Source organism: Seriola lalandi, unplaced genomic scaffold, assembly GCF_002814215.2.
Source record: "Seriola lalandi dorsalis isolate HSWRI2012SDOR001 ecotype SW California unplaced genomic scaffold, Sedor1 jcf7180002052129, whole genome shotgun sequence".
NCBI lineage: Eukaryota > Metazoa > Chordata > Actinopteri > Carangiformes > Carangidae > Seriola > Seriola lalandi.
In genome coordinates this window covers 877,719-898,802 of record NW_019522682.1, presented here as the reverse complement: position 1 = coordinate 898,802, position 21,084 = coordinate 877,719, and the positions used below count along the sequence as shown (strand labels likewise).

The 21,084-nt window shown below is 40.4% G+C and overlaps 1 protein-coding gene across 3 annotated transcripts in view; it reads left to right on the top strand.

Annotated features, from left to right (window-relative positions):
• Positions 1-21,084, top strand: part of cacna1bb (calcium channel, voltage-dependent, N type, alpha 1B subunit, b) — a 167,903-nt gene that overhangs the window by 142,283 nt on the left and 4,536 nt on the right. Inside the window, exons 37-48 of one of the 3 annotated variants that reach the window (XM_087172233.1) lie at positions 315-406; positions 551-701; positions 1,566-1,693; positions 2,970-3,066; positions 8,603-8,708; positions 8,835-8,942; positions 9,827-9,936; positions 10,497-10,666; positions 11,392-11,521; positions 11,642-11,752; positions 14,181-14,219; positions 16,597-16,858. In XM_087172233.1, the coding sequence (XP_087028359.1) occupies positions 315-406; positions 551-701; positions 1,566-1,693; positions 2,970-3,066; positions 8,603-8,708; positions 8,835-8,942; positions 9,827-9,936; positions 10,497-10,666; positions 11,392-11,521; positions 11,642-11,752; positions 14,181-14,219; positions 16,597-16,858 (1,504 nt within the window). Of the gene's footprint in view, positions 1-314; positions 407-550; positions 702-1,565; positions 1,694-2,969; positions 3,067-4,577; positions 4,675-8,602; positions 8,709-8,834; positions 8,943-9,826; positions 9,937-10,496; positions 10,667-11,391; positions 11,522-11,641; positions 11,753-14,180; positions 14,220-16,596; positions 16,859-21,084 lie in introns of all 3 variants that reach the window. The other 2 variants (XM_087172232.1, XM_087172234.1) reach the window with 2 other exon arrangements.

Below are 21,084 nucleotides of genomic sequence, written 5' to 3'. Positions count from 1 at the left end.
TCAGGGTCAGATCAACAGTCAGAGTCTGAAAAAAAATATTATTCCTAACACTATTATTTATCAAGAGTTTTATCGTCAAAAACTCTGATAATCTGCTTCATCAGGAGGGTGGACAACAAAACAACTGAGTAACTGTCATCAGAGTCTGGTTCAAAAGGTGCAAAATCCTGATTGGTGCACAGGAAGTATGTATGTGACATCCTGTATTCCCCACTGAGCTTTGCCGTCTTGATATCAGTGAAAAGTCCTGGGAGAAAAAAAAAAAAAAGACAAATAGAAATCTCTCATGTGAGGTAACTGTGCTGCTTTCTCAGGTGTTTGGAAACATCGAGCTGAATGAGGACACCGCCATAAATCACCACAACAACTTCCAGACCTTTTTCCAGGCCCTGACGCTTCTCTTCAGGTAATCCTCCTTCTATACTCCAAAACGCCTTTTACCACAAATAATCCAGTAACTGCTGATATCGCAGATGGTTGAGCAGTGTTTGCCTCCACTCTTTGTGCACACGTGCGCGTAGTTTTACTGTGATCTGTGTGTGTGTTGCAGGAGTGCGACAGGCGAGGCGTGGCATGAGATCATGTTATCGTGTCTCAGTAACAGACCGTGTGACAAGCTCTCAGGAACTCTAGGGAAGGAGTGTGGAAGTGACTTTGCCTACTTCTACTTTGTCTCCTTCATCTTCCTCTGTTCCTTCCTGGTCAGTATGAAGAAAAAACAGAGACTCGTCCCGTCCAGCAGTTCGTTTCAGCCTGTCAACTACTTGCTGGAAGTTAGAGCTTTGTTACTAATTCTCATCTTCTTTTTTTTAATGATCTAAAAACAACATTTTTATTTAAAAAGAAGAGCAAACTTAAACATGGTTTGAACTTATTTTCACCCCAGTTCACACCCCATGAATCCAAAAGTTATGTTTCCAGCTGTGAAAAGAGCCTGTTTGTAATTCACAGTAAATAGGGACATCTTGCAACGCGCATGACTCAGAAAATGTTGCCAGTTAGAGAAAGTAAAGAGAAGAATTGGAAGAAAATGCAAATGAGCTGCTGATAATGTGAGGAAATCCTCTAAACAACCTCTGTTAAACCACTGAGTGTTTACTCTGTAAATGGAATTTTTAATCAGATCACCTAGATATTTGTGTTACTGATTTTTTAATGCAATGTTGACACATATTTATAATCTAGTAATGAAAATAAACAGATGAGTTCATGGTTGGTTTTTGAATTAAACCCATAAGATTAAGAAAAGAGATCATTGATGAATGGTTGCCAACAACAGCAAAGTGGTGTTATGTTATGATTTTGGTTCAGTGGAGTTGCAAATGGGGTCAGTTCTGATAAAATGCATATCACATGTAGGAAATGAACCAGTGCAGACAACATGGTGAACAGGGCTAAACCACCAATATGGTCCTTTAAATGGAAATTACATAATCTCAATTATACAATCATATAATTATTATTATTATTAAGTATTGAGTAACGTTGTCAATCAATGGAGATCTTCTCTTCACTAATCTTCTAATCTTTCTATTCAGACTAAAATCTTTGTTTTCATTCACCAGATGCTGAACCTCTTTGTCGCTGTCATCATGGACAACTTTGAGTACCTGACCAGGGACGCCTCCATTTTGGGGCCTCATCACCTTGATGAATTCATCCGTGTGTGGGCGGAGTACGACCCCGCTGCCTGGTAGGTGCTGTGGCCGCATGACCTCTGACTAGTACAATTGTGTTGAAATGGGAGGGGGGGGGGTAGATTTTGAAAGAGAGGGAGGGCGAGGAAACACGAAACTCTCAGAGCAGTTTCTGAGTTCCAGCAGGATGACTCTGTGACGTGGAAGTGGAAAAATCCCATTTTAGGAGCAGTGGGTGAATGACATAAAGCCTGAGCCCGGAGTGTAGGCTGAGGCTGGTGACGAGCTCCCCTGTCGGCCGGACTGATGCATGTAAATCCAGCGTTCCGCTTGGCGTCCACTCAGCCCTCCTCGCCGCTAAGCTCCAAAGCTCCTCAGTCTGTCACAGTGGTGTGAAGAGAAACGATTCCTGTGCCTCCAACAAGGGAATACAGGTTTATGTCAGCGCCCTCTCTGCCCCTTACACCCACACTGTTTAACTTGTGACTAAAGCACAATGCAAATTTTGAGTGAGACGGTGTGAGGCGTAATCTGTCTCAGATTATGTAAGGCTCATTAAGTTTTAACGAAGGCTTCGCAGGAGCCTTGTCAGTGACTCAGGACTCCAGGAGAGGTGTGAGATGTGAAATTGCCATCACCTAACAGACATAATGGGGGAGGAATTATTATTTATACTCTTGAATATAAACGAGCTGCTCTCAGAGGTGTCTACAGTAACTTTCAGCACATTTCCAAGTGCTTTAACTCATCATTATGTCAGACTGCAGCAAGGAATGAATTTAAAGCTCATCGTTTTCAGTGTTTATTGGTTTTCACTGGTTCCTGTTAAAGGAGCAGATGGTTTAAACTGGACTTCATGTCCCTCACACTTTAAAGCATTTTTTTTTCTATGTCCACTTGAGTTTACGATAAACACGAAGGCGTAGCCTTGTCCTAATCTTTTCTGGGAATTTTGGTGTTTTGTGGGGAAGTTTACTTTCCACAATCAAGCATTTACATATTTTACATAACCTGAATACTCTTAGGCCAAAAAAAGAAGAAAAAAAAAATCACCAATAATTTAATTCCTGACATCTTGGAGGGAGATTAGAAACTGTAATTAGACTTTCACTCTGAATGCAGCAGAGCTGTAAATGATTTTAATATTCAAAATGAGCACATTCTCAAATTTTGTCAGAAAGATAAAAACTGAAACTAAAGATTATATTGTATTTTCTATGCTGCCACTGCTTGATATTTTTTAATGCCCTCTAACAGATAATAGAATATCATAGATAGATGTAATGAAATATCCTGTGACCTAACCTCTTGAACGTGTCTCATCTTTTTCAGCGGGAGGATTTGCTATCAGGATATGTACAAATTGTTGCGTTTTATCTCGCCTCCTCTGGGCCTGGGGAAGAAGTGCCCTAACAGGGTGGCTTATAAGGTTTGCACTCCCACACAGTCCTTTTGTTTTCAAAGGGACCGTGATGGTTTCGGACTGTGAATGTCTGTTCTCATTCCCTGCGGTGCCAGAGAATGACCCGACCAAACACACATACAAACATGCATCAATCCTCCACTAACCAGCTGGCAGGTAACCATGGCGAGTGCAGGAAACAATGCCGCAAGTCAGGCTCAAACAAACGGCATCACATGCGATGTCTAACATTTTCCTGCTTCTAAACACAGGAGTGAAAGAGGAGTGGGTAGTGAAGAGAGAGCATTGTGTGCTTTGTTTCCACTGTGGTTACTGCTGATGTCTCTTAGCATGCAGAAACAAAGGGCATCTTAAAGGAATATTCCACCAAAACTTTTTCACTCTATCGTTTGAGTCTGAAATACCACCCCCACCCCACACCCTCCTTGGAAGGTGGCTCTGGAAAGTTTGTAGCTGCTCCTTTTACAGTGATGACAGCTGTGGAGCCAGTGGTGATCTCACCTGTGGCAAAAAATGAGGAGAAAGAAAGAAACATCAACAGAAACTCAAACGACTCCCGCAGAGTAATCCACTTTTCCCCTGTTGATCAGTACGTTCAGCACATTCCTAAAGCTATGTTTCTGACTGTAACAAAGAACAGTAGCAATGAAAGAATATAACAGAACAAAAAAAACCCCAAAGTTTAAAAAACAATAAGACAACAGGACAATCAGACAGGGATTGAGGGAAGCAGCTCAAACTCTTGTGGCCTTTTACCACACACAAATGTCTCTTGACTGCTGCTCACCACTGATCTTAACTTGCTACCTTTATTAACTTGTTCAACTAATTTTGATGTTGACTTTCAGGTTAAACACCAAAGTTAAAACAGACTAGGTTAAAGATCTGTGACCCTCAAAATATTCTCCATTGTTCTTACTACGACTGTATAAGGTTAGGGTTAGTATTTTGGGGGGTCAAGGACATCACGGTGGGGTCACTACGCCAAACTCACTGAACAATCTAGTGCTGTTGTCGAGGACTTGATATCCCCACTTTTACTGGAATTCTTAGACAAGCAAATGAAAAAATAATATGAATACGCTACAAACTTTTTAGAGCCAACTTTCGAGCCTACAGGTGATGAATGTTTGATACTCAAAAGGTTGATTTACGTCAGTGTATTCCTTTAACATAAAATGCACTCTCATTCCCAAGTGCATATCTTCCACCAGGATCCCTCCATCCAGCATCTTTGTACAGGGAATCCTCCGGAGCATCCTCTCCTCCTCCTTCCTCTGGGATCCATTCCTGAATCTGTGAATCCGGCTGGGATGGCATTCCAGATCATCATATCCTGGAAATCTTATTAACAAGGATTTCTGTGTCTCCCTCTTTTTTCTCTCCCATTCTCTCTTTTGGATTTTTTTTTACCACTTTCTGTTACGATGCAATTTCCCCCTCCTCCTTTTAATCCCTTCATCTGGGAAATCTTCATCCCTCCTTCCATGGCCTCCCACCGTCTTTCCCCCGGGAAGCGGCCGCATGAGTTACTGCGATATGTACAAGATGCTTCGCGACATGTCCCCTCCACTAGGTTTGGGAAAGAAATGTCCACCCCGAATCGCCTATAAGGTAGAATCACTCCTTCCTCCTCCTTCCTCCCTCCCTCCTGCAGTCACTGCTGGTTCCCTGCTTCCACCTGTCAAACATCTTCAGGCTTCTGTCAGTGTGTTGCAGTCAGTATCTTCTGGCCTGCTGCTGTGTTGTTCTTTCTTTTTATCTGTGACGCTCTGTGGTCTCTTCCTGCTCTGTCTGCTGTAGGGCTGTAACACTAATAAATGAAAATAGATCAGAGAACTGATTTAAAACCATAATATTTGCCTCCACAAAGTCATCTTGGTGAGAAAATAAGAAGTGTTGGTTATCAAAACATCAGATCCAGCTGCTGGTACAAAGCACACTGAAAGAAAAGGGGTGCTATGTCTGTTTGGTAGTTATAGCTGCAGTAGTAAATGGCCTTATATCTCATATCTCACTGAAGCCCCCCTGAGCTTTTAAGCCTCTTTTAGCTGACAGTTTTTGGTTTAATGTCTCAGTGCCCTCATCAACACCTAGTGGACCACCTAGAAGCTTAGGAGCCAGGTCAGGTCAAGAGTTCGTAGAGACCAACTCCAGGAGCTCATGGGGCTTTCCCAAGGCAAAGCTTAGGGTTAAAAATGTTTGTTTTTTTTAGCCTGTTTTACAGCATGAGGTTGCATCTCACAGATGTCTGCAGTCTGTCTGAAATAATAAAATATTTGCCTGGGGGTAAACCAATGTTTCCACAGCCTGTGCCACGCTCTGCTCTGGCCTGCCATAGGCTCATGCAGTGGACTTAACATACATCCAGTGAAGAAGAAGAAGGGCAGAGTGGATTTAAAATGCTGGTCTTACCCCAGGCACTTGTTTTATTATTCCGAGCTGACTGTACACATCTGTGAGATCGAGAATATACCTTTGAAGAGAGGCTACAACCTGCTGGATAACTGGTATAAAAAAAAGAAGCTTTTTGTGATTCTGCCACACTATGGGCAGAGCTTTAGGGATGGCAACATCATGAAATTTTGTAGACACATTCATGGTCCCCAGGGGATGAATGGCACTGACTTGGGTGATCTCTGAATTTTCACCTAGCAACACCATGAGGTGATATTTTTTGGCTCAGAGTGAGATGGATTGACAACTATTGGATGGATTGCATTGACATTGGGTACAGACATTCATGTTCCCCTGAGGATGGAGTTGACTGTGGTGATAGCACCATCATCGGGTCAAGATGTCACTCTGTCAGATATTTGCAGAACTACTGTTATTATCTTAGACCTGACACATGTGGCCCATGATTATATGTAAGACTTGTATACTAGAGGAGTGGGAGAAACATATACAGTTGAACAATCCTCAGGTAGTCCCTGTGCCAGCTGCTTACCTCTTAGCATGCAGACTTAATGTGAGTGGTTCCAGTGCATGCACAGCTGTCAAAATGAATCACGTTTAAAACAGCCCTGCCCTTGCCCCAGTTAAAAATATCTGGGTCTGACGTGGTGGCATCTCCAAATATAACTCCTGTTTTTGTGAATCGACAGGGAAAGACATGAACAAAGACACAGAGAGAGCAGCAGTGCACTTGAGAGCACACACCCCCCCACCCCCACCCCCCCAATCTCTATTTTTCTGTTTTGTCCCTCCCACTATTTTGCCATTGATCATGCTCCTTGTTAAATTTCCCCCCTAATGAACACATCTTCCCCTGATAGTCACCTGTTACCCTCCAGTTTCCAGTGTTATATTCTGTCTTCAGGCTAAGCTTCACTCTCTCTTTTGACTGATCTCTCTTTCACCATGTCGAGGGATTTCTAACCCCCCTTCCCCGTCCTATAATTGCACTGTGTGTATCTTTTGTGTGTGTGCGTGCATATGAAGTCTTTGTCTGCAAGAATGTGACCTCTGCATATGTTCTTTAGAGGCATCTTGCTGTCTTTGTATTTGTTTTGTTGCTCATGTCTGCTCTCTGTGTCTCTTACTGCAAGCCTTTACATGCGTAGATGTTTTCCAGTAAAGGCACTTACTCCCCCTCTTTCTCCTCTGTTCTTTGCCTCTCATCGCTCCATCTATTCATATGTATTGTTATGATCCCACAGTGAATACACTTTCTCTTTTTCCTCTCTCTCTTGCTCTCTCTTTCTGTTTTGCCTCAACTCAGTTTGAATCACATGGGAACCATCATTTGCAATTTTCCTTTTTTCACAAATATTTCTTCTAACCTCTTGTTTTTTTTAATCAATAGTTTCTATATCCAGTCAATGTCTGTGCTTCCCTCACTATGAATGTGTTGCACTAATTCAAGCATGTGTGTCTGTATGAATCACTTCATTGCAGCATCGATCCTGCAGTCTTGCATGGCATGGATTTATCAGTTTCTACTTTCTACAGTCAAAGCCTGATGAATTTTTAAGTTTCCTAACATACTGTCAAAGCAAAAGTAGTGATGAATTAATAATAACTGAGCCTCTGTGCTGCCTAGTATCTGTTGCTAAAAATCACTGCAGCAATGTGAGGCCAGTGACTTTTTTTTTTAACTTAACCGATTCATCATATAATCTATAAAATGTCAGAAAATAGTCAGATTAGAGCTCACGGTGATATTTTTAAATTGCTTGTTTTGTCCAACCAACAGTCCAAAACACAATTTACAATGATATAAAACAGAAAAAAGCATCAAATGCACATTGAAGAAGCTCAAACCTGCAAATGTTGAATATCCTTGCTTCATAAATGACTTGAACTAGTAATCGTTTACCAAAATTGTTGTTGATTACTTACTCAACTCGTCATTTAATTGACTTTTACTTTCAGCAAATATTTTAAAATCATTTCAGGTCTTTTCTTCATTCTGGTGCAGTGACCTACTTTATTCTGTCTTGTTTCAAGGCACATACTCATGTTTCCAGGAAACTATTGAAACATTAAATTGGAAGTGACTTGAAAATTTTGAATGGTCTACTCTTTCATTTTAGTCAGAAATGAAGGCAGTTTCACATTATTTTAGTCTACCTTAACTGTACTCACATGCCCATATGTAAATATATGTTAAAATATTTATTGGTCCTCTCATCCTCCCATTGTTTGTTGGGACACATCATCAATAAACCTGCACACGACTGCAGTGTCAAAGACGGCCACTTGATTTGTTTGACTCAGACTGATGATGCTTCATATGAGCTTCAATTCGAGATTAGAATACACTTTTGCGTTGAGAGAGGACTCTCATATGTTTTATAGTGGAATATCTTTACAACCAGTGTGAAGAGGAGGAATGATTACAGAGAGCAGCAACTCTTTCAGTACAAACATGGCATGAATATTGCATTAAAATCAAGTGTATATAATGAAGGAAGTGCTGCTGCATGTTTTCAGCAGCAATAAGAGTTTAGCATGTTCACAGAGCTCATGGTGCTCCACATTACAATTTAAGCAGCCCCCCCCCCCCCAAATTAACAATTGACAACATTATTCCTGATTAATCTATTAGGTTATTAATCAAGCAAGAATGCCAAATGTTCACTGATTCCAGCTTCTTCAGTGTGAGAATTTGATGCTTTTATCTGTTTTATCTGATGAACATCATCAATGAATAATTTATAGACTAAATGATTAATGAGGTTATCAGAAAACTAATTAACAGATAAATTGATAATGATACTAATCCTTATGTACAGCCCTTACATGTTACAGTGACTCTTTTTTTACCAGTTGTTTTATTTTTCTAGTAAAGTCCATCTTTTCGCTCGATTGACACTTTTATAAAATTAAAATGATGCATTATTATTTATTTGATTATTTATAATAAGCTCTATTCACCTGGCTGTGAAGCAGAATTGTTTTGCAAAGCCAAATTTTTGATAATCCATCCCTTAATTGAACTTGTGGTAACATCTTTAAATCAGGCCTCCTCTCCCTGAGCTGTTGATTATTAGTTCCTGGTTCACGGCCCCTCCTCTCTTGCTTCCGTTCCTCTCAGCGCTTGGTGAAGATGAACATGCCCATTGCAGATGACAACACAGTGCATTTCACCTCCACGCTGATGGCCCTGATCCGCACAGCCCTGGAGATCAAACTGGCATCTGGTGAGAGACTAAAACTACAAAATCCAGAATCCCTTGCGGCTGCACTGGCGGTCCTGACATTAATGTGAATACTGGTGATCGCTGTGGCGCAGATTTGATGTGACGTGTTTGTGGGTGCGTCCCCAGGGGTCCTGGCGCAGCGTTTGTGCGATGCCGACTTGAAGAGGGAGATAAACCGAGTCTGGCCCAACCTGTCGCAGAAGACCGTCGACCTGCTGGTGACGCCACATAAATGTGAGCCACAGTTCTGTTTGGTTTAACTGAGCTACATTACAAACAAGTCATTTGCTGGTCACTTGACTTCTTCCTGTTTGCTCTTATATCATCTTTTTTATTTCTCCTCTTTCTTTTAAAGATGGTTTTGCACTGCGTCTTTCTTTGCCCATTATTTTTGTCTGTTGGAGAGCCCTAAAAGTTTTATGTTTTCAAATAAATGAAAAATTTGCAGAGAACATGATTCTAGTGCAACATAACTAGAATTTTCTAGTTTTCTAGTTTGTTTGTTTTTATTGTTTATTCCAGTGCACTGATTGCCTCATTCTGCTGTCTTTTAAGATACAGACTCTCATTTATAAACATTTCTTGAAACAAGTTGTTTTGTTTTGGACACTAGCTGAAATTATTATACTACACTGGCATTTTAGGAAGGAAAAAAAACTACTTGTTTCAGTAAAAAAAATACTATTAGGATTCAATCATAGGTAAAAAAAAAATCTCCATCTTACCAAGCAATTTTGGTCTGTTATTCTCAAAACAAGTCAAGAAAGTGTCTGCCAGTGTTGTGAGATCATTTCAACTTGTGTTTACAAATCATCACATTTCACTGATTCTCATATTGTAGAGAATTGTGAGTTTTCTTGATGCTAGTGAAGTGATATGCATTATTGCGTTTTCTTTTTTCTTCTTTCTATTAACACTCATCTATTAAATCAGGATTAAACATGTGATTGATCAATAATAGATAGGCAATGATAGTAAATGCACAGATTTAAGATGACAGCACAGCTCAGCTCACACCGGCCACGCTCATACTGTTCATGTCTCCTGCTCTGAGCTGTGGCGCCATCTACTGCCGTGATGGAGGAACTGTGTTCTCTGTCTGCTCTCTCCTCTTCTAGACAATGAGCTGACCGTGGGGAAGGTCTACGCAGCGTTCATGATCTTTGATTACTATAAGCAGAATCGTGCCAAGAGACTCCAGCAGCAGCATCCTTCAGGAGGAACTCAGGTACAGCGTGTTGACAAAATGTTGCTGTAAAGAGTCGCATAGAGAGAATCAAACTCCAGACCTCAGTTAGCGGGATTGTTTAGAGTGTAAAAAAATATTCTAGTGCTGGTTATCCGAGACTTAACCTTGTGATATTCAAGGAAATCGTGCATTAGGTGTCTCAGATCAGGGTTTTATGTTGTTTTTGTAGTCTTGTCTTCTCTTGTCAAATTATTTTGGTTTTAGCATCACTAACCTATTTTTTTCTGTCTTAGTCATAAGCTCTAATTTATCTCATGATACAGAGAGAACATTTAGAATACATCTGTCAGTGGAGGGAGATCATATTACTTACTTAAGAAGGCTGAATATGAGAAATTAAAAATAAAATAAAATAGATAAAAGTAACAAGACAGATGATTTCTACGTTCGACCTTTTAGAAGATGGTAGAACATGTACTGTAAATTGATTTGGTGCTCTTTCACTGTTTGTACACGTCCTTCTTCTGCGGCCAAAATCTAATTGTCATAGTCAATCTAATGGCTCCATTTGTGACGTCTGCTGTTGATCTGTCCTGTAGAGTAAACTGGGGGCGTTGTTCCGTCCTGTGCTGCCCCTCACTCACATACAGGAAGTAGAACCACCAATCTGCAGCCCCAAACAGCCCCTCCCATCCGTGCCTGAACCAGAAGCTAAGCCACAGGCCCCGCCCACCACCACTGCCACCACCTCAATAAACAGGGACACAATGTGAGTACATGGAGCAGTGTGCAGTAAAAACATCATATATCTCCCGTCTAGGTGATACCACAGTATCATATCACTGTGTCCATTTGGTGCATTCACCCACCACTTTCTGTAAGTTTCCCTCTCCTCGGTCCAGTTTGGCTCGTTTGTCTCAAATTTTTTTACATTACATTTTTACTGCCTCAATTTATAACTGGGGAAGGTTTCACAAAGACAGACTTTGACTTTGGCTTCAAGCTAACTGACAGTCAGACTTCAGAAAGACATCAAACTTCATCTGTTGCGCAAAGCTGTCTACTTTTTGACTATCTGAAGTACAACTAATTTACCATGAATTCTGGGTAAATTCTTTTTTCGAACTAAAAAACATCACTAACCAAGCACCTGCAGCTCCATTGACCCCAGCAGGAAACATTTGAGGACGTTAAAAAATATTAAAGGGAGTAGACATTTATGAAGACTTCCTTGAGCATGAAACCTCAGCGCAGTACAGACCTGTAGCAGAGCTGAGAGGCTGTGGCTTCCTTAAGTGGCAGAGCTCAATTAGCTTGTGCTAACTCAGTCTTTAGTTTTGTGAGAGTGTCTTATTTGCATTAGACTAATGTAAGAGCAAAGTGAAGACTGGCCTAACACAGCAGTCTAAAATATCTCTGTGAAACTGGCCACTGATCCTACAACGCTGTTTAGTGCCAGTATTAAAGTCAGAGCTCTTGAATGTCTGTGTACAGCTTAAACCAGAGGAGTGCCATAAAACATTCCCAGTCCGGAGATGTTTCTCAGGCAGCACAGAGGCCCAAAGGCCGGAGGAAACTACAGAGGGGCCAGTCAGAAGATGTGCCATATTCCACCAGACCCCAGGTACAAAAAACACCTGGAAAATTCCATCCTCTAAACATTATTTTTTACAATCTAACTTTCTGTGTAATCTATGTGATCTGTTACCTCCATACATGCTTCCTCTTCTTCTTTTTCTTCCAGGAAGTGGTTGAGCTGAAACAGGTGGAGAACATTTCCGATACAGAGGAATATCCCAGCCTGGAAGGACACTACAGAGCGGCTTCTCTGCCCCGACTCAATGCTGAATACTACGTAAGCTCTTCAGTGCTCATCATGCCATGCTTCTTTTTTTTTTTTTTTTTACAGCTCACAGAAGAAGAAAAAAAGGGCTCTCTTTGGTTCATTCACAGTTGTTTTCTTTGAGCTGCATCCTTGGGATAATCTCAGGTTTGGGAAATGCAGATTCTGTGGATACCTTCAGTTTTTCCTTGACAAAATGATCAGGAAATGGGAAAGGGCTGAAAAAAGGCTGATGGGAATCTGAGTGGTAGCCAGTTAGTGAAAGCAGCCGTGAGCAAACAGAAGCAGAGTTGCTCTCTGTCAGTCCGCATCAACTCAACGTGCTGACGCTGACCCTTCCAGTCTGTTTGCCATTTTTACTGAGGAGGAAATTCAGCGTAGAGATGGACACAGCGAAATGGACAATTAATAATCGATTAATAGACTTAGAAGATTCATAAATTCCTGCTGCATAGAACTTGAGCATTGCATTACATTACATTAGGAACATAATCATCTGTAACTATAAAGACCGACTGCTATTTCTACAATACCTCACATTGAACTTGACTGATTATACCGCCCTCATTACCAGAAATCTAAATCTGTGCCTCTGTCTAAGTGCTAATACAGTCTCCAAACTAAACCATATGCTGGATAACACTGCCAGTTTTTAGTTTAGTCATATTGAATAACTGACAAACCAGCTGAGCAGCAGCAGATGTGCTGGACTGACAAACCCCAAAATACAATTTACATACATGCTGTTTTAAACATTTCTCCTCCACAGAGATAGATACACAGTGAGTGTTTTTGCAGAAAGGTCTACTAGATGAGCAAGTAAGCTGCTGTCAGTGCTGTTTTACCACCTTCAGATGAACCTTTATTTAAAGGAATAGTTCAACATTTTAGGAAATATGCTAAATTTCCTCTTTCTAAGAGTTACATGAGAAGACTGATACCTCACATGTGTCTATGTGCTAACTACGGAGCTGCAGCTGGGAGGCAAATTGACAAGACATAGTTTCTGCACTAAACTCTCCCTAAAACTGGAATTGCTCTTTGTGTACAGACTAAACACATGAGATGAAACAAGTTGATTAGTTTTAGCTTTAGAGATGTTTTAGATTTGAACTTTGAACTGCTGTTACTCACTGCCTCAAGTTTTTTTTAATCCATGTATTGAGAAAGATACTAGAGATCCACAGTATTTGTCATGTCCACAATTATCACGATATTTAATTTCTCTGGTCAGACAGTTCAAGCGATACAATTTCTTGAGCCCTTTTATATTTTGCCGATAGAAACTGTATCTTATGATCTTTAATGTACTAATCTCATCATGCAAATACAACATAAGGGGAACTATTGTTAATGTAAGTTAAATTTTTTGGAAATCCAAAGGATCCTGTTTTTAAAATCTTTTGAGTGTCTTTGGTTTACTTACCAATACCATTATGGTAAAACTTCATATTATCATTCATTGTTACATTTCATACAATATTCACATTTACCTACAGTACAATAGGATCTAATCTAACAGCTGCGTTTTGCATGACTTCAGTAATCCTTTGGTTTTTATGAATTTCACTTGTCATTCACTTTTCAAAATGTTTACTTTTTGCAGTAGCTGCTCTTGTCTGCTGCATATGGATTTCATGTCAAATAATTTTTCTGTCCATCATTTCTGTGTCTCCTGGATGGAAGCACCTCTCTGATTTTTAGCTTCACTGTTTATCTGCCTCTGTGTTTTTGTATGTCTCTCTCTGTCACCCTGCTCTGTCCCACTTAACATGTGCTTTCCTTATGTTTATGTATGTTTATGTTGCATGAGGATCTCTCATCCTCTCTTTCTCTTTAAAGGATAAGTCCGGCATTATTCTATATTTTTGTTATTGTCAACAAATCATATGAAAAGACCAAAACCAACAATGTGTAGCTCCATCACTCATTAATTTCTGACTCTCCTGCCTTGTCTGCAGAACTCACTCAAGAAGTAAATCTTTTAAAAATAGATCAGAAATATATAATTTCATTATTTTTAAAAAAGGCTCAGTGATATTTTTAACAGCTGGGCCCTGTAGCTTTTAGAAAATGTTCCTCAATGTGAAGTAAATAGTGTATATTCGGGGGACTATTTTCAGTGGCGGATTGATACACATTTGGTGCTCTAGTGAGTATTTTTCCCAGCAGCAGGATGGTGGGTGTGGGACTGAGTCAGGATGTATGTTTTTAATAGTTTTTGGATGATGACGGAGCTCAGGAGATATTGATACTTGATCAATTCTTTGTTGGTTTTAGTCTTTTCATGAGATTTGTTGGCAAAAGGACAAATATGGAGTAACACCAGTATTATCCTTCTCTAGTCTCTTTTCCTCCTCTTCTGTATTCCCTTTCTCCTAATTTCAATGCCCACTGCTAATGTTTTGCCCACCTCCCTCTTGTGTGTGCTGTCTGATAGCGGAGCCACCCTCGCCACGCCCCTGGGACCCACCTGGCAGTATGTACCACCTGTTGTGCCACCTCTCTTTTTCTTTTCTTCTTCTACTTCTTCTTCTTCTTCTCTTCCCTCCTTCCCTCGTCCTCTCCCGCTTTTTCTTCCTCTTCTTCTTCTCTCATGTCTATGTTTGCCTCCATGTGCTCCTCTCATCTCAGTGCAGAGTTCACACCCTCCCACCACCATGGACAAAGTGACCCTCCTACTTATACACTATACACCGGTCATTCCATGCAATTGCTGATGGACATGTTACATGCAACACGCAAATTTACATTATACTCAAATCATACCCAGAATCCACCCCAGGAAAACAATTTATATCCAGTGTATCCGGGGGTATGTCAAGCACTCTGTCCTGCCTTTCAGCCATTAGCTACAGCAGTACAGTTCTATACTTTGGTAAAATGTGGTTGTGTGTGTGTGTGTGTGTTGTTATGTAGTAATGTAGTAGTGTAGTAGTGTGTAGTTACTTTGTGAGTCAGTGTGTGATTCTGAAACAAGGCAGGGACAGTACTGCTACTTTCCTGCTTTGAAATAACTCTTTTCTTTTAATTACACCACTAAAAACCCGCCCAGCCTTATCTGTCATTTAATTTTCAGTCTTAAAATCTTATTTTTCACACGTCGAATACAGATGCAAATTGAACAAGTCCGATTTATCTCTTTTACCCCTATCACTTCAAGACTCTTTGAGTAATGTGAAAGAAACGGGATTTATGATTACTTTTTTATTAATACCAATATATGACAGCTTTTAAGATTTTAAGACTGCATACTAGATAAAATGACTTAGTAATATGAATATTTTTTTGCAGTGTTGTGATATTGTTCGCTGACTGTAGCTACAGGCTGAACTGTGAGGTAGGAACAAGAGGAACAGCATAAACACCCCAAATCTGCCTGTAAAAAACGCATTAGAAGCTCCCAAGTGTTGGGAATCACACCCCAACACTTGCATTAATATGTTATCCAAGTTATGAATCCAGACAAGTACTTTTGTATTCGGAAACTAATATCTCAAAAAACTATTAACTAAAATCATTTCACATAATCTACGCAGTAACCAGTAGGTGAGGTGGTACGTTAGCTGCTGTTCCAGTTCCTTATCTCATGAGTTTGTTACCTGGTAGCTGTACTGGTCAGTAAGATAAGAATTAGGTGGGGTGAATGTCAATGTCCTTAAAGAGTTAGTCAAAGTATTAATCCACTGAGAAAAACGGGTGAATGTAAAACATTAAAGGAATATGCCGCTATATGCTAAAATCTGCTACAATCATATTTTTTAGGCTAAAAATGGATCACGTGTCGATTTGGATATGAAAGGTGTCATTTGCAGTGACAAACCTAAGAAGAAATAACAACTTACTTAGCGTTTTAGAATTTTTCAGCTCATTGTTTTGATTTCGTGGCCCACAACCGTCATGACATCATTGTTATTTCCATTTTATGTCATGAAAAAGCTCTGATAAACCACGACCTGTCCAGTGAACGGTGGGACATACGGCAGCAGAGGATTTAGCAGCTGGAGCCAAATATTTCCCTCAGGACTTGGTGGAGACCAAAACAGTGCTAAAAAATAAAAAATAATATTAGACTTACATCAATCAGGTAGAAAGAAAAACAACTATTACATCAACAGCTGTTGATGCTAACATTAGGTATGTAGTGATAGCAAAACTTACAAATAGCTCCTTTAAACTATATTCCATCTTACAGGACCTCGATACTGGATTCTTATATGGCACTCATTCACTTCAATGAAATTTGCTCGCCTTGCACATAGGCCAACAAAGTTTTCTAGCCCACTGTGCATGTGCATTAGTGTTACCCCCGCTGGTCCCGCCCAAATGTTGGAGCTCTCTTAATACATCTGTGCTCTGTACAAACCATCCAAAGTCAAACATGGTGCAGGATATTTTTTCCATCCAACCATAATTTTTCAATGACATATTCCTTTAATTAAACCATAATGTGGTGATTAGAAAGTATTAGCTATTAACAGAAAGATTGCACTTCTTTCTAAGGTTAGAAGAGGTAAAAAAAAATGCCACAAAGGCCAGTGACAACACCCCACCTCTTCTTTGTTCACTAGCAGAGACTCCTGCTGGCTTACAAATTGTGTAAGTTCTATAAAAGTAAGTATTCAAGTTTTGTCACAGATTTGTGTTCATTCTTCTCAAACATTTCCAACATCTTTGCCTGGAGAAGAACGGGTTGAACGTCGGTCTTTAGACCAAAGGTTGCCATCCACCTGTGTCATTTGTGTGTCGTGGATATTTTGGTGATCCAGTACAAGGGGTTTGGTTAAAGCCACCCACAGCCACCAGTCTACTCTTCTTTCTCATCACGCCTCTCCACGTTTCTCCTCCCCTCACAGCCGATTGTTGACCTCAGTCCTATAAGACGCTCAGCTTCCTCGCTGACACCGCAGCGCCACCAGGAGGTCGGGCTGAGGGAGTATGACCTGGAACGGCCTGGTCTGGCCCAGTCCTCCACTGGACCAGGGCAAGTCCAGGGCCAGGATAGAGCCCACCATCATCACCACCACCACCGCTGCCATCGACGCAGGGACAAGGACAAAGACAAGAAGCAAAAGTCCCTGGATAGAGCGGCATCAGTGCAACCGTCCAGCACTGTCGGTGAGACAAAAACACATAAATAACAAGCAAATGTCATGAAGCATTTGAATTGATACAGTGGATTTTGGATGAATGCTTCCATTCATCACAGGTTGTCTTAGAAACATTAGATAACACAAGCCGAAGGTATAGTCATGTTCAGACTGACGTTAACACTGCATGAAACAATACAATGCCCTCATTCATTTCCATGAGAGAAAGGTGCCAGCGTAGAGGATTGTGACAAAAAAATACATCCAACCAAAAAAGTTGAATGTGGCTTAACATTTACAAGTCATTTAGAACTACTCCTCAGTGTAATGTCTCAGCTGGAAAGATTAATGACTTTCAGTATCTAACTTCAGGAATTCAGTGTCGGAACATGTTTAGAAACTAACTACTTATGGTCAGTCAATCACAATAGAGTTCACATGCAAACAATGCACCCTTGTTCATTACAATACACTCAGGTTTTATGACAAAAGTAAAACAAGGAGTACCTTTACCAGGTGACATGTTTGTTGAACAGGAGAGGTCATTCCTCACCTTAGAAACAGTAGCTTTAACATAAATTAATAAGATTCTGGTCTCCTGCAGCTGTTTTTTCTATGACAACTCTAAGCTAGCACTTGTGTTGGATTTTTTTTTTGTTGTTGTTGTTTCTTGCTTGTGGTCCTGTTTCTGATCACTCTCAGTCAGGTAATCTTGGACAATTAAGTAAAAATTCATTCAAAAAGTTCATTTTACAGTCTCACTTGCTTTGTTACATTCTCCAGGGCTCACCTACAGCTTTAGTAAAAATATAAACACTTAATATCTTAGAGCTTAAAACTCATGAACAAAGGATTTAAAAACGTCCATTAATGGAGCATGTTTTAGCTTGTTGAGATTCATTTACTTATCACAGCAAATCAATTCATCTTAATTCATATAAAACAGGGAGGAAATGCTCTTAGAAACTTGGCATCACTTTCATGGAGAGACAGATAGCAGATCACTTGGATGTCTTAACATAGCTGCAGAAATTCTTTATAGGATTAAAGTTCCATGATCAGGTTATGAACTGAAGGTGAAGGGGTTTCTGCTGCACTTCAGCCGGGGATTTTACATGTCAGGCTTTTCATCTGATTAGCAGAGAGAGAATTGTGAGCTCTCAGAAGAAAATCTGCTTTGCCGGGGATTTTTTCTTTTCTTCTTTATCGGCTATTCCCTTTGTTCCCTCTGACCTCGATAGTCAAATCTATACACTGTAGACTGAGTAAGTGCTGGGATGTCTGAGCTACCCACAAACTTAAACTTAGAGCTGCAAGATACAAGTGAAAAAGGTTGAATTTACATTTTCTTGCTTTATAAAAACAGAAGTTAGCCGCGCCACATTAAGAAAACACACACGTACACACCCGAATACACGCGTATTGTGCAGCACATCTAAATTCCCTTTTTTCAGTACCTTTGACATACTAACAGGGTGCGGCAGCAGTTATCGGCTGTTTGCCATGAATGAGGTCATGTCTAACACTTGAGTTGAATTTTGAGGTCATCTGTAAAATCCATAGAAAATAAAACGAGTATCCGCAGTTTCATACTACAGTCAGTTGCTGTTGAGATGCACCAAAAAATAAATGATTTTGACATCACTTGCTTTAAAGAACTGTACCATTACTTTTTTTTTATGTTTTTTTTCACATTTTGCCTTTTATTTGACAGTTGACAGACTAGGGAGAGACGGGAACCAGGGCAGAGAGAGACAGAGAGAGAGAGAGAGAGAGAGGAGGAGGGCCTGGCATGCAAGGGGCCCTGACCGGGTATCAAACCGTAGACTTTGCAGTTATGTGCGCTTAACCGTCAGCCCAACAGACACCCCCAGTACCACTACTGTGGAAAATGTTTGACATTACTGCTTATCATTTAGAACAATTTCTATGTAGACTTTATTTAATCAGGGAATCTCATAGAAATCTCTTTTGCAAGGGAGACCTGAGTACAGCAGAGAGACAGAAAAACAAACATACACATAAATATAATATAGTTCTCTTCTTGTTGCCATGGAGGACCAGCCTTCGTTTTCATAGAGAACAGTTGAGTTTTCACATGCACCTATGTGGACTTGGTTTTAAGGTAGAGCAAGCAGCGCCTCCAAAGTCAAGCACAGACATGATGCTCACCTGTACAGTCACTTTCCTGTCCTCCACACAAAAAAGATGCTTTATTCTGATACAAGAAACACAGTGCCAGCTGCTCCACATGCTTTGAGTCTGCTGTCTAGCCAAATTCTCAGGTATTCATGAGTGTGAGCAATTTCAATTTCAATTCCATCTAGCGTATGGATGGCAGGGAGATCCTCACTGGAATTATGATTTCTTGAGAGTAAAACACATTTTGTTGTGCCTGCATTCAGTACAGGCAGGAGATTACGCAGATACTCCCGAAGAACATTAAAGGTAGATTGTAATCTTGATGTAGTTTGAGTTGAAGAGGAGCCAAGTGCATACAAGACTGTGTCATCCGCTCAGAAACGGATATTATACGTCTGCGCCGGAGTGATAATATTGTAATAGAGTGTAAACAGTAAAGGAGGAGCACAGAACCTTGTGGTGAATGTCTCAAGGGAGTCGGTGCAGATTGTCTGTTCTCTGTCAGAGAGATGTGGATGAAACCAGTTCTTAGCACAATCAACCTATGATGATGCAATCATGTGTGCTCAGACACCTCAGATTTCAGAGTCAGCAGAGCAGCACCAGCAACCGTTTCACTTCAACAAATGACCAATTTTATATAATCCTTTTCACACTGTCCATGTTGGACCATTGCTTTTCCTCTGGGTTTGATTTTATGGCCTTTTCCTCCTGAGCTGGCTCTTAAATCTCAGATGTCGGGTCGCAGCGTCCATGAATGCACCGCCAAGGATGATTTTCAGAGTGGTGTCCGTAAGTTTGACAAGAAAACAAAGGCAGAAATGTGGTAAGTCTTTGCATGTTGGTTTTCATGGTGTTGAGTTAGCAAAGTTTTGAGTATAAACAGTGGTGGTCACAGTCTTTGTTAGCATTAGGGGCCGTCTGCTACAGCGATTAGAGCCTGAGAGCAGGTGGCAGGGTGTTTTTTGTGTTAACACTGGAGGGCAGCAGCTGGGCTTTATTGCTGAGATAAAAGGCCACAGCGGAGAGAGCCAGCACAGGGATTTATGGGTACCTCTTGGTGAGATAGCCGAACATCCAGCAGCTCTCTCTACATCTATTAAACTGAGAGAAAGACGTCCACTCCTCAAAGCCTGTCATTCTCAAGGCAGATCTGACACATCAGAATGATGAATAGGCTCCTGTGCTTCTGTCATCGCACTTTTAATCTGAAAACTGGAATTACTCCAGCGCTGAAGAAAGTCATTTCACCACAGAGCTTTGCTTTATGCCACACACACACACACACACACACCCTACACACACACACACACACACACACACACACACACACACACACACACACACCTACACATACACACACGCGCACGCACACACACACACACACACACACACACACACACACATATACAATAGATGAGTCATTTGCCTTTAGTCAGAGGTGTAAAGAAATATCAAAGCACTGTATTTCGCACTCCAAAACATGGTGATACTGTCACCAGACATATAATATGGCTGAGTGGTGGAGGTGGAGTGGGTTTTTTAGTCCTTTTCAATTCAGCTCTATAAGCTGAATGCAGCAGCTGTCTATCCAGGATAACTCACAAACAATAAACCAGAGGAAAAAATACAGTTTAACACAAAGAGAGAATAATAATAAAACAGAAAAAGAAACTTACATAATAATCCTTTATATTCTGGTTTTAAATTTTACTAAAAGAGTCATTTACAAAACGCCTTAAAAACAGTCAGTGCTGTCACTTTTTCAAAAAATCAAACATCAATTAATGAGAAGTTACATTGAATCCAACTCATGCAGATTAATCTTAAACTTTGTCTGAAAATAGACGTTTGTTTTTTTTTTTTTTTGTGATGCCATAACTTCCATAGTTGGGTGACAAGCTAATGGATAACTCTGCAGTTCAGTGTGTTGATCACTTTCATGTCTGAATAATACATATGAAACTAGAGCTTAGCTTAGCATAAAGTCTGGAAGCCGGAGAAAAGCTAACCATGTATGAAAGTGGTATTTTCCAAAAATGTAATGTTTGTAAAATGCAGCTGCTGTAAGGAAACAAAACATTTATTCATGCTTTTTCCATCTCCAGTGCA